Source organism: Physella acuta, unplaced genomic scaffold (assembly GCF_028476545.2).
Source record: "Physella acuta isolate Inbredline_101_S28 unplaced genomic scaffold, ASM2847654v3 ptg002042l, whole genome shotgun sequence".
In the NCBI taxonomy this organism is placed as follows: domain Eukaryota; kingdom Metazoa; phylum Mollusca; class Gastropoda; family Physidae; genus Physella; species Physella acuta.
In genome coordinates, this window is record NW_026733545.1 from 133,284 (window position 1) to 147,500 (window position 14,217).

Here is a 14,217-nt window from a genome sequence, read left to right on the forward strand (position 1 = left end):
GTTCGACCATTTCGAGTTGGTTCGGTAGACTAAGGACACGACCGGAAATCGTTTTCATCTCTCAAATGTTGGTTATATTTGTCGTCATTGCTTTTTCACTATTTAATCTGACGCGTGGAACGGTCGACGACAAAGAGGGAAAACTCTGGGTCGTGTTGTTATCCAGCTGTCTCGGATATATTTTACCTAACCCAACCATTGCAAGGACCAAAATTTTACAATGAGTTTTTATGTGACCCTGCCTAGCAATACATCACCGAATGTTTTTCCAGACAACGAGGCTGGGCATTTTTTCGTTAAATTACCACAGACTATCGATGTGAGTTTACACTACGAAGTTGGTCTGGTCGAGATTCAAATGCCGAACGCGTTTTGTATGCTTAGAGAACATCAAATTTGGCTCCAGTATCATTCCAGTACAGAAGGTGAAGACGTTAACCTTTTCATATATGGAGTACGACAGACCAAAAATAATTACATAGACCCGCTTGTTAACGCTATTAAAAAACTAATAAAAAGAGATATTGATGAACAAAAAGTGGAAGTTATAATTTCAAACTGTAACAAGGGATTTAAGAAAGTTGTCGTAAAAGTAATTGCGGCTGGAATAGAAAGTACCATCCGTGACAGGTTGACAGGCTATTTACATATTCCTGGTAGAGTTAGGGAGAAACATCTCCCTGAAGACGAAGTAAAAACGGTATTCGTCTATTGTGACCTCGTAAAAACGAGACCGGTTGGTGATGTCATGGTCCCTTTGCTTCGAACCGTACCGATCGTTGAGAAGAACCCAAGTTCCGTTTTTCGTATTTACGACAAACCACACTACATCCCCCTGAACCGCTTTTCATTCGACACTGTGGAAATACTTTTATGCGATGACTTGGGACAAACGCTCTCATTCACAAGTGGAACGTCGGTGTTGACACTCCATTTTAGAACACGTAAACATTTCGATCTCGAATAACTCACACCATGGTGAAACACACACTTTTACATCGAAACCCTAAATTGTACGAGGATTTTTACTGTAACCAGTACGGTGATGGTTTACCCGTTTTTATCGGTGGACGAAATCAGAGAGGACACGGTATTGGTAGTTTCTTTAGTGGTCTAGGTCGAATGGTCCTCCCTTGGATAAAGACGGGAGGTAAGGCTTTACTCAGAGAAGGTGTTAGTACCGGGTTGCAAGTTGCAAACGACGCATTAGCGGGAAGAGACGTTGGAGAATCGTTTAAAGAACACGCCAAGGAAGCCGGACATCGTTTATTGCAAGGCGCCGTTGATCACCTAGGACAAAACCAATCAGGAAGCGGGTTGAGAAGAAAGCGGGGGTTCTCGAGACCACCGGGTGAACCCTTCGAACAACAGATAAAACTAACACGCAGACCAAATCACAAACATTCGAAGACGTGTGTTAAGAAGAAGCATCCCAAGTATTCAGATATATTTGCTTAACCATGGCTCTTATTCACCCGAGTTCCTGTGAGTGCTTACATTCTGGATTGGATTTATTTAGTACACCCCCGACACAAACTGCCGTCGAGGAGGGTCAATTTGTTGAAATACATCCCCTGGCGTCCTTGGCACAAGGTGCACCTATAGAATTTGCCATTTCTGGCAACAGTGAAGACTATCTCGATTTGTTTAATACCTATTTACACGTGCGCGCTAAAGTAACCTTAGCGAATGGTGATTCAATACCCGCGGACGTTGATGTCGCACCCGTCAATTATTTTTTGCACAGTTTATTTTCACAAGTGGATATTTCTCTAAACGATACGCTAATTACTGCTAGTGAGAACACCTATCCGTATCGCGCCTATCTGGAAGCTACGTTAAATCACGGGGAAGAGGCCAAGAATGGGTCTCTATCGGCCGCTCTTTATGCGAGGGACTTAGCCTGTTATTTCGAGGAATTCAAAGATGACAATAATGAAGGGTATAGGATTCGCCGCACCACCGCTGCTGAAAGTCATGAGATCGATATGATGGGACGTATACACTCTGACATTTTCGCTCAAGATCGGTATATGCTGAATGGTGTTGACATTAAAATTAAACTTACACCCGCAAAAGACAGTTTCACTCTCTTGACAGCAGAACCAAACAAGGGATATAAAGCGGTTATAACGTACGCAACATTGGTGGTTAGAAAAGCCAGACTTAACCCCGCCATTTCTATCGCACACGAAAAGGCTTTAACGACAACAAATGCAAAATACCCTTTTAAACGCGTTGTAATAAAAACCTTTGCTATACCGAAAGGTATGTTAAGTCACAACCAAGACAATTTGTATATGAGTCAAACACCGACCCGTTTAGTGATCGGTCTAGTCGCCTCTACCGCCTTTAATGGAAGTTACACGAAAAACCCCTTCAATTTTCAACATTTTCACTTGACGTATTTAAATGTAAGCGTTGATGGTCGCTCGTTATCGGGAAAACCACTGGTCATGGACTTTGATAAGAAACAAGCCATTAGAGCGTTTTTCAATAGTAACCTCGCTCTTGGTATGGTTGGAAAAGATGCTGGAAATGGGATAGATTATAAAAACTTTAAGAACGGGTATACCCTGTTTGCTTTTGATTTAAGCCCTAGTCTTTTGGATGGTGAACAATTTGAATTGGCTAAATCCGGACCTGTTTCTATTGAACTTAAATTTTCACAAGTTACAGCTGACCCGATTCAAGTTATTGTGTATGCTGAACTTGATTCGGTGTTAGAAATTTCGAAAACGAGGCAAGTGCTGACAGATTACACCGCCTAACTTGGCCTATAAAAGAAAATGAACACAAGAGAACTACAAAGTATACTGGCCGCGGACTTATTTGTGCAACGCACAACTCTCTTTGCCGTTTTAGCGTGCGATCAGTTACCCGCGCGTCTCGATAGAACGAAGCAAGCGGCATTCATTATCAATTTAGATTCGTCCTCGGAGGCAGGGAGTCATTGGGTTGGTCTATTTTTCAACGGACTATCGCAATTTACTTATTTCGATAGTTTTGGCTTACCACCTCGGGAGCGGGCCATTTTGTCTTTTATAAAAAATAATTCAAACAGACCACTCGTTTACAATTCAAGAGTGTTACAAGATATTCTAACCAACAGTTGTGGGCTATATGCAGCCTATTTTGTTTTGAAGAAAGCTCGAGGTGCAAATTTAAAAGTTATATTACAACCCTTTTCGGCGTCAGCGAGTCGTCAATATATTAACGATCGTATTATAACACGTTTAACACTTCAAATTATTGGAACTAATTATAAAAGATTATTTCAAGATGTCTAATGAAGATTGGATACTTGTGGCCAGGAGTAACAATAAAGTGACGGAAATACGAACGATGAATCACACCGGATTTAAATTGGCGATTGTTAGCCAATTCATGAACAAAAACACTTTAAATCTTAGAGAGCTTATAGATGGGACCGATCTTAATTTTCCTACAAATTCTGGTGTTAGTATGAGTCGCGTCTGCTTTGAGCGCCTGTTGAGTTTACAGGATGAAATTTTAAAAGCCTTTGATGAATTGGAAAAACGTTAATAAACAAATAAAATATAAGAAGACTTTTGTTCTAATTTAGTGTGATTGTGTGTGTGTGTGTGTATATACGTGTAGCATACGCGTACTAGAAAACCAACAAGGTAATGTCCGGTTGCTCAACCTAATTACACCACCAGCTGTCGCACAACAGCTGTTGCATAATGACCTATGTACTTCGCGGAGCTAACAAAGCGATCGGTAAAATCGATTAACGTGGTAACAGATGTTCCCACACTTAACGCTGGCTTCGCGTTAATTACCATACCTCCCGGTGGGATCGCTTCGCGAACCCACATAAATCAATGACGGGTGTCAAAAAATTTAATTAGGTGGGACATCATGCTGTGATGGGCCAGCGGCTGCGATCAATACATTCCCATTAAAACGGGCAGCGGTGAGAAAACTTCGCGGGCGGGTCGATACGTAACAGCTGTGGCTGATCGTTATCTTTAATGGATGTTATTCACAAAGTACACGGCTAGTGTTAGTCTTTTATTTAAAACATACATACATTCAAACAAACCAACAAATTAAACAACAAAGAAAAGAAATATATCAAAGTAATTAAATTAAACAAAGTAATTAAAATCAAATTACGTAACTAGTTAATAATAATTTAACTAATTATAAAATAAAATAAAATTAAAAATAAACAAAATAAAAATAATTAAAAAGTAAACTAATAATCAAATTACGTAACTCGTTAATAAAATTAAAATAATTAAAATTTAAAAAATTAAAATCCAATTATGTAACTAGGTCAATGATGACGTCACTAGGTCAATGATGACGTCACAAGGTCAATGATTACGTCACAAGGTCACCAAAAGGTGACCTACTTCCCCACCACCTCCGCCAACCCCAGTTGGCGCAGTATTTTACTATATGTCGTTGTACCAGGCTGCGCATCCTGCTCCACCACCCTCCACCAGGTGGTGGAGTATTTTACTATATCTCATTGTACCAGGCTCACCATCCTGCTCCGAGTATTTTACTATATAACCATTGTACCAGCCCACCAGCTCCTCCGCCAAGAATTCGCTCCAAAAGGGACCTAATATACTACTGATGACACACGGAGGACCAGAGGCAGCAGAAAAGTGACATTTGATGACACGACAGGTGAGTCATCTCATCCTGCGGCATGTCAAACTAGACATATGACATTTGTTAAATCACACTATAATGGACCAATTTTTTTTCAATCAAAATCACTGAGCGAAAATAAAATTCATGTAACATTCGACGGGATTTAAAAAAAAAAAAATTCCTGGAGAAGATGAGTCTAATGCTGGTCACGCCTGATCAAGTGTATCAATGGCTATGTTTTTAAACTTTAAAAAATGTTTAAGTTCATAAGCCTAAAACGCTTTTAATTATAGAGTGCTTAACTCCATACTTGGTGTGTATGTGCAGACAACTATTACACAATACGTTTCCTGAAGTTATACATGTGTTATGTTATATATCTGTACCTTCCAAATGTATTATTTTTTGGGAATCAACGGTCCATAAGGCAGGTGAAGTAGAATTCACATGTTGCTGAGAATTCTGCATATGAAGGCATATTGTAGCCCATGTATGCCATGTAATGTTCCATATTTGCCCATGTCATGTCCCATATTTGCCCATGTCATGTCCCATATTTGCCCATGTCATGCCCCATATTTGCCCATGTCATGTCCTATATTTGCCCATGTCATGTCCCATATTTGCCCATGTCATGCCCCATATTTGCCCATGTCATGTCCTATATTTGCCCATGTCATGTCCTATATTTACTCACGCCCTATGCCATATATGACCATGTCACGTGACTACAGGTACCTTTGCTGTGGAGAGCAGACTTGAAGCCCTGGAGCGGCAGGTGGCTGCACGTGCCAAGATGACCTTTGTACTCAACAGGTCACAGCAGACGAAATACAAACTGCTGGCTCAACAGGTGAGACGGTGTACAGACTAAGTCTGTGACATACAACCTGTACACAACACATGTAAGTGGGTCAATAAACTAGGCCACCTGTCCAAACATACAGGCTAATTGATTATTGAGAACACCTGTATGACGCTTGAATCCGATCAGTTCAATCATTTTCAATGGAAGCACTTACAGTTGTAAGAGCGTCCACTTTTAACACGATCGTATTGTTTGTGCAGCAATTTGGCTGTGTAATCTCCTACATACCGTAGCTTTAATTATAAGGCAGGCCAGAGTTTAAGCAAGGGCCTCTAAATTGTTTTTTTACTGACGATTTCATTATGATTGAGTGCAGGGATTGTGATTGTGTCTTAACTAACGATCAGTAAAACACATGACCTCTAACCCCTGCAACCCTCCACCCCCAGGCTGAGGGTGCTCTGGACATCTTCTGTCGTCAGCTGGAGACCGAGGGTCACAAGCGCCTGCAGACCCTCAGAGACCACGCCCTCCACCACCAGGCCCTGATGGAACTGTCCAACCGCGCCGGCAACCAGGCACCCAAAGACAACATCCTGGCTCGTCAGGAATTGCACGCTTTAATACAGGTAGGCATCAGGTGTACACACCTGAGTGCAGGTACACATCAGGTGTACACACCTGAACACAGATTCACATCAGATGTACACACCTGAACACAGGTACACATTAGATGTACACACCTGAACACAGGTACACATCAGATGAACACACCAGAGTACAGGCTTACGCACTGGAATTACGCACCAGAAAATGTGTACATAGTTTAACGTAAGTCTAGGAAACAAAGAGTGGAAAAAAATGAAAAAAGGAAGAGTTCCGTCGGCTATAAAAAAAAACAAATATATCTTACTTTACATTATATAAATGTGATATGTGTTTCTAGTTTCTAATTTTTACTCCAATTTACTCAATTTTTTACTCTAATTTTTACTTTCTCGTATATACGAAGTATAGAGAAAGTCTTGTTATCATGCAAAAAAAAAAAAATCGAGATTTTAGCAAATCTCGACGTTTTACGGAAAAACATAATTTTGCAATGTTGTCCGTATGTCTGTGTGTCTGTCTGTGTGTGTGTCCGTCTGTGTGAGTAAACACGATAACTTGAGTACCGTTACAGCTAGGTTGATGAAATTTCATATTTTATCAAAATCGTAGATCCGTTTCAACTTTTGAGCGATTTCCGATAACCGGAAGTGGTACTTTTTCTACTTTGAATTTTTCAAAAGCCTATAACTTGAGTACTATTTCAGATAGATATATGAAATTCCACATGTAAGTAAAAGATCTAATTCTTTACCTTCTATCATATTTTGAGTAATTTCCGTTGACCGGAAGTACTAATTTACGCTATTACCGATTTCTCAAAAAATGCATGTAAATTTATAAAGTACTAATAATATTGCGCACTATAATGCACATTTTTTTTTGGCGTTCGCTTGGTGTGCGATTCTTTTTTCTATGAGATTCTATTCTATTTTTAAAAATTTAAGTAATTAAAAATCATGTCTATATTCCGAGTTATATAAGAATATTCGAGAAAGTTTAGGGGAGATAACTCCCGGTTTATTTTTTAAATTGTTATCTGCACAGTTGTGAAGGATAACTCTTGCTGTTTTACATTGTTTCGGACAGGAAAAATTGAAAGAATCAACGCCATCAGCTAAACGAAGGAAACGATGCCAGCACATCTTGCAGAAGAGGAGGCCGTTAAAAATCTTCGATAGGTAACTCAAACTTCATATTAATAAATTGTTTTAATTGTGACCGATCGTTGGTAGGTTGGGGTCTGTGTAATTCCAAAATAAACTTTAACTGGATATATGTCATTTAGTTACAGTTGTTTCCCTTATGAAAACTTAAAAAAAATTTAGAGTTGCTATAGTAGGTTACAGCTATTGCGATTATCACTAGAGCATTGTACAGTTTTATTATTGTATTATCAAGTTGTTGTTTTTATTTTGTGGTGAGGTGGCGACACTGTCAAAGTTTTCATATGTATCATTGCACGGGCTGGTATAATTGTCCATAGTTAGTCAATTGTTTGTCTGTAAATTATCCCTAGTTTGTCCCTTAATTGTCCCCAGTTAGTCCAGAGATTGTCACTATTTTTGTCCCTAGTTTGTGTATAGTTAGTCCGTGGTTTGTCTTGAGTTTTCCCTAATTTGTCCCTAGTTTGTCCCTTGTTTGTCCTTAGTTTGTCCCTAGATTGTCCCTAGATTGTCCCTAGATTGTCCCTAGATTGTCCCTAGATTGCCCCTAGATTTTCCCTAGTTTGTCCCTAGTTTGTCCCTAGTTTGTCCCTAGTTTGTCCCTAGTTTGTCCCTAGTTTGTCCCTAGTTTGTCCTTAGATTGTCCCTAGATTGTCCCTAGATTGTCCTTAGTTTGTCCCTAGATTGTCCCTAGATTGTCCCTAGTTTGTCCCTAGAATTTCCCTAGTTTGTCCCTAGTTTATCCCTAGTCTGTCCCTAGATTGTCCCTAGATTGTCTTTAGTCTGTCCCTAGTCTGTCCCTAGTCTGTCCCTAGTTTGTCTCTATATTGTCCCTAGTTTGTCCCTAGATTGTCCTTACAACCCCTAAAATATTTTCCCCATCCCAGGACGCAGACGACCTCTGCCCTGCTCCGTATGAAGGACGCCATTAGCACCCGACCAGCGTCTGACCGTCTCAAGGTCACGCCCAAGATGGTCCTACCCCCCATAGCCGTCAGGTGGCGCCCACAGTCGACAGAACAACCCGGAGAAAGCGGGTTCAAATCCCAGTCAGGCAATGTTTTTATTACGTCAATCGGCCCGAATGTTTGACGTGTTGGAACTGCAGTTGTGCAACTTTCAATCATACAATTAGGAAGAAAATCGTGCACCTTTCAATCATACAATTAGGAAGAAAATCGTGCACCTTTCAATCATACAATTAGGAAGAAAATCGTGCACCTTTCAATCATACAATTAGGAAGAAAATCGTGCACCTTTCAATCATACAATTAGGAAGAAAATCGTGCACCTTTCAATCATACAAGTAGGAAGACAATCGTGCACCTTTCAATCATACTAGTAGGAAGACAATCGTGCACCTTTCAATCATACAAGTAGGAAGACAATCGTGCACCTTTCAATCATACTAGCAGGAAGACAATTAGGTCTAAACTGTTGAGGACGTTGAGTTTTTGTTTACCAATGGAGTTTTTTGTTTTAAAGATTGCGCTGTCGGGTTTCTCATCTTGTCATGTAGCGAGGTGGCCATTTCGTTCGTGATGTGGATTGCAGTTGCACCACCTTGTGTTGGTGATGTGTGGAGCAGTCTTGTTACACCATTTTGTGTTAGTTATATGTGGTGCACCATCGTCTGGTACTACACCACACTATTCTGTGTTAGTTATATGTGGTACTACACTAAACCATCTAGTGTTAGTTATATGTGGTCCAACATCGTCTGGTACTACACTAAAAGCAAACCATGTCAAACCATATGGGGTTTCTAGCTGGTGTAGCAACTGTGTTAAATGTACAGGGAAATAACTACACATCAACTGACGGGGAAGTAACTCTACACATCAACTGACGAGGAACTAACTCTACACATCAACGGACGGGGAAAAACACTACACATCAACTGACGGGGAACTAACTCTACACATCAACTGACGGGGAAATAACTCTACACATCAACTGACGGGGAAATAACTCTACACATCAGTTGGTGAATGAAGTAATTACATAAAAGAATGCAGGGAAGTAACTCAGCATGAGGTTCATACACAACGTGATCAATAAGAAACACCAGATGCTGCCCTAATGCTCGGAGAACAATAACAACAGAACAAAGACAGTAGAAACTTTGATACAGACGATCTCGTTATTTTAAGAACAGACAGACCGAAATGATGGTATCTGAGTAGTTTTTATTGTTGTATTTTTGTCATTGAAGTATGTAAAAAAAACTTATGTAAATAGGTATATATATATATATATATATATATATATATATATATATATATATATATATATATATATATGTGTGTGTTTGTGTATTTTGTATATTGTACATATACATACATATGGACTTAAAAGTTGCCCTTAAAATCTTGTATGAGCTGTCTTTTGTTTGTAAACTTGCCGAGTCTACTGATTTGATACAGTAGGACTGTAAGCACTGACTAGACTGTAAGCACTGACTAGACTGTAAGCACTGACTAGACTGTCCGCACTGACTAGACTGTCCGCACTGACTAGACTGTCCGCACTGACTAGACTGTCCACACTGACTAGACTGTCAGCACTGACTAGACTGTCCACACTGACTAGACTGTCCGCACTGACTAGACTGTCCGCACTGACTAGACTGTCCACACTGACTAGACTGTCCGCACTGACTAGACTGTCAGCACTACCAGATAAGACTGTCCACACTGACACTGACCTAACAGTCAGTCCTCAACTGACCGCTGTTACAAGAAACTCTCGATACAGCTTCTATGTTGAGAGACAGCATAAAATATAAACACCGAAATATCTTTAGGCCTAGCTGATGTCTTTAGCCCAAAGCCTATAGGTGTAGTTGTACAATCGTGTCTTTAGCCCAAAGCCTATAGGTGTAGTTGTACAATCGTGTCTTTAGCCCAAAGCCTATAGGTGTAGTTGTACAATCGTGTCTTTAGCCCAAAGCCTATAGGTGTAGTTGTACAATCGTGTCTTTAGCCCAAAGCCTATAGGTGTAGTTGTACAATCGTGTCTTTAGCCCAAAGCCTATAGGTGTAGTTGTACAATCGTGTCTTTAGCCCAAAGCCTATAGGTGTAGTTGTACAATCGTGTCTTTAGCCCAAAGCCTATAGGTGTAGTTGTACAATCGTGTCTTTAGCCCAAAGGTGAAGTAGAGTGCAGGTGTTTTGTGAAAAAAGTTTGACCAACAAAAAAAAAGGTAATAAATTACACCAAAAAAAATCTTCATTTGATTTTATTATTATAGCAGACAAGTGGTGATTTACGATACAGTACAGATGTGCTCAGGTCTAAAACATCAAACAGACAGACAACAGACAGACAGCAGACACCAAGCAGACACAAGACAAACGACATCAACCACCATTTCTCAGAGAGTCCATTATCAACAGAATCAAACAAACACAATCAAACACAATCAAACAAACGCATTCAAACAAACACAAACAATAGACACTCAACACCCAAAACATCCGCCACACACTCCACCACACTCCGTCACACACCGCCAAACACACTAACCCCCCCCCCCCCCCCCCCCCCCCACATAACACAACCCCCACAATACCTGCTATCTCCCCTCGCCCTTCTATATCTCACGTGACAGATTCAAAAATTACAAGGACCCTTGCTTGTCCTTACCACATTGGTCAGCGACTTTTGCTTGACCTTACCCCATTGGTCAGCACTAATCTTGACATAAAGGCTCATACAGCTTAGGCCAGCGTCCAATATCCCAAACCAACTTTTCAACTAAAGCAACAACTACTGTCATTTCTAATAACAGAAGTCTAAAAATAACATCTCTTGCAGACGTGAAAAAAAAATCGTCTGCCAATATTTTTTTTCTTTATTGGTGATTTTTTTTTGCTATACATATATATTTTAAATATTTTTATAGATCTAATTATCACATTAATGTTAAAAATTAAGAAATGTAAAAAAAAAAAAAAGAAATGCGTTGAATGGAGGCTTCAGTGGCTGATGATGACAGGGTTCGGATCCTTGCTGCGGCACACTAGGACAGGCACGTTGGAATGGTGTAGGACACTGTCACTGTTGGGGGACAGGAAGTGGGGATTAGACATGATGACATGTGGCATTTCATCATGACATGTGGCTTTTCGTCATGACATGTGGCATTTAAAACAGATGAAATCATAGAGACAACGTAGACAAGTAAGAGTAAAAAATCTAACATAAAATGTGCAATGTGATTTATTTCAAAGATAAAAATGATGACTAAATGCTTTTGACAACACAAAACAGTTGCAAATGTATTGCAAGTTAGTTCATCACCTCTACATGACACCACTCACACCACACATGCACTTGAAACCTTATGATTTCACGTATGTAAATGACACCATACCTGTTGTACATGACACCAGGTAACATCAAACATGTACATGACACCACACACCACTACTTGACACCATTACCTAACACACCCTACATGACAACATAACACTCCTTACATGTCACCATTACCTAACACACCCAACATAACACCACACACCCTACATGACACCATTACCTAACACACCCTACATGACACCATTACCTAACACACCCTACATGACACCATTACCTAACACACCCTACATGACACCATTACCTAACACACCCTACATGACACCATTACCTAACACACCCTACATGACACCATTACCTAACACACCCTACATGACACCATTACCTAACACACCATACATGACACCACACACCATACATGACACCACACACCATACATGACACCACACATCCTACATGACACCATTACCTAACACACCATACATGACACCACACACCATACATGACACCACACATCCTACATGACACCATTACCTAACACACCCTACATGACACCATTACCTAACACACCCTACATGACACCATTACCTAACACACCCTACATGACACCATTACCTAACACACCCTACATGACACCATTACCTAACACACCCTACATGACACCATTACCTAACACACCATACATGACACCACACACCATACATGACACCACACACCATACATGACACCACACATCCTACATGACACCATTACCTAACACACCATACATGACACCACACACCATACATGACACCACACATCCTACATGACACCATTACCTAACACACCATACATGACACCACACACCCTACATAACACCACACACCCTACATGACACCACACACCCTACATGACACCCTTACCTAACACTCCCTAAAATGGTCCTCTTGAGTTTGCCCTGACTCCTGCTGCCAATCACAATAAGCCCCGCCCCCACCTTCTCTGCATAGTTAATGATCTCCTGCCAGGTCTCGCTGCCCTGTGGACTGGCGAACTTGGCCTCTGGCAGCTGGGGATTCAAACACAACATTAGAGGGGCTAGATCAGGCGAACTTGGCCTCTGGCAGCTGGGGATTCAAACACAACATCAGGGGGTGGGGACTAAGTCAAGGGGATTTTAGTAAACACAACAATAGTGGGGACTAGGTCAAGGGGATTCCAGTAAACACAACAATGAGGACTAAATCAAGGGGACTCCAGTAAACACAGCATCAGGGGGGACTAGGTCAAGGGAAACTACTTGCTTGGTGGCTACTAAATCAAGGGAAACTACTTGCTGCATGGTGGGAACTAAATCAAGGGAAACTACTTGCTTGGTGGGAACTAAATCAATGGAAACTACTTGCTGCATCGTGAAAATTAAATCATAGGAAAATACTCGCATATCGTGAAAAGTAAATGTAGGGAAAGTACTCGCTGCATCATGTAAACTAAACATAGAAAACCACTCACTGTATGGAAATAGTTCGTTAAGCAAACTATGCAGGGGAAGTAACTAAAAAATAATTTGTATGCAACGCAATTGAAAACCGAAAACAAACAACGAACGAGGTTAAATAAACAGAGTAATTTTCTCTTGTTATTATTGATCTTCCTAAGTTTTCCAATTATAATTTTCAAAAAAAAAAACCAATAACTATTGAAAAACAATTATGTTTGTTCAAACTAAAAAAAAATTGAACTGTTTTCTCCAAGCATACATTGGTAAAAGCTTAGCGGTGTTTTTAATCAGCTGTACAGTAAAGAAGTGGGGTCACTTGGAGCGGATCAAAACAATGTGTAAGACTTACTATATCTTTAATAAAATACTTAAAAAACATTTTAAAAAACCACGTTTTTCTTGTGGACTAAAAAGTAGAAAATAAATTTTTCTTCCGACCCTAGGGGATCTACCAATGACTGCTCGTAGATTTTGTGCTTCCTCGAGCTGTGCAGGTTCTTGTGATGACTGTTCATACATTTGATGACAAAAAACGTGGGTACGTTCACCATCAAATTTCCAAAATTCGTGTATTGTGTGCTTTTCGCTTTAATCATAAATCTGCCCCACCCAAGTTTTTTGTCATAAAGTAGAAAATAAACTATATTAAAAACTTTTTTAAAAACCACGTTTTTCTTGTGGACTAAAAAGTAGAAAATAATGACTTGATTAAGTATGACTTGACTAAGTGTTTTTAAATACACGGACTAAAAATCTTGAGCGACCGATAGGCTTTAAACAGAGAAGGGGCGTAATTTAATTAAGCTAATTTAGGTCTCTAATTGCTAGTTTTTATGATTGCATCTGAAATTGTTAGGCGAAAATAGCCTGCATGCCGAATTTCAGATCTCTAGAGCAATCAGAAGTGGGCTAATTTTCGTTGTCAATTTTAACAACAAACAAACGCGAAGCTGAGTTAAGAAAAACGTGTTAAAATATACAAATTGTCTACTTCTTGGGGGTTCGCTTGCTACACGTGAGTCTCACTCATTACATAACTTCGCTAAATGTTGCCAAACACTGAACAGATTCGTTTCTCTATAAACTGCCCCCCCCCCCCCCCAAACGTATTTTCCCCCCCACCTCTCAATTAAGATTTAATTCTTCGATACACGGACAGGGTCTGAAAGACGGAGCCTGTCCGCCAATGTTAACTCTTGCAA

At 40.1% G+C, this 14,217-nt stretch overlaps 2 protein-coding genes across 2 annotated transcripts in view; one reads left to right on the forward strand and one right to left on the reverse strand.

The window, feature by feature from the left end:
* The first annotated feature begins 4,552 nt into the window (after nt 1-4,552).
* On the forward strand, nt 4,553-9,449 carry LOC131931833 (uncharacterized). Its single transcript, XM_059288696.1, has 5 exons — nt 4,553-4,668; nt 5,370-5,488; nt 5,893-6,072; nt 7,139-7,230; nt 8,103-9,449. The coding sequence occupies exons 2-5, from the start codon at nt 5,432-5,434 to the stop codon at nt 8,305-8,307; spliced, it is 534 nt and encodes a 177-aa protein (XP_059144679.1). The 5' UTR covers nt 4,553-4,668; nt 5,370-5,431; the 3' UTR covers nt 8,308-9,449.
* A 1,320-nt stretch (nt 9,450-10,769) lies between these two features.
* The window catches only part of LOC131931836 (universal stress protein YxiE-like), a 4,071-nt gene continuing 623 nt past the window's right edge, over nt 10,770-14,217 (reverse strand). The window contains exons 3-4 of the mRNA XM_059288702.1: nt 12,438-12,583; nt 10,770-11,277 (exon numbers count right to left, since the gene is read on the reverse strand). Coding sequence (XP_059144685.1) covers nt 11,196-11,277; nt 12,438-12,583 — 228 coding nt within the window. The 3' untranslated portion in view covers nt 10,770-11,195. The remainder of the gene's footprint in view (nt 11,278-12,437; nt 12,584-14,217) is intronic.

What these genes read in the sequence shown, in the direction of transcription:
- LOC131931833 (XM_059288696.1), top strand. Translation starts at nt 5,432, where the DNA reads ATGACCTTTGTACTCAACAGGTCACAGCAGACGAAATACAAACTGCTG. An exon ending in AATTGCACGCTTTAATACAG is followed by an intron (nt 6,073 to 7,138) that starts GTAGGCATCAGG and finishes TGTTTCGGACAG; the next exon opens with GAAAAATTGAAAGAATCAAC. An exon ending in CCGTTAAAAATCTTCGATAG is followed by an intron (nt 7,231 to 8,102) that starts GTAACTCAAACT and finishes TCCCCATCCCAG; the next exon opens with GACGCAGACGACCTCTGCCC.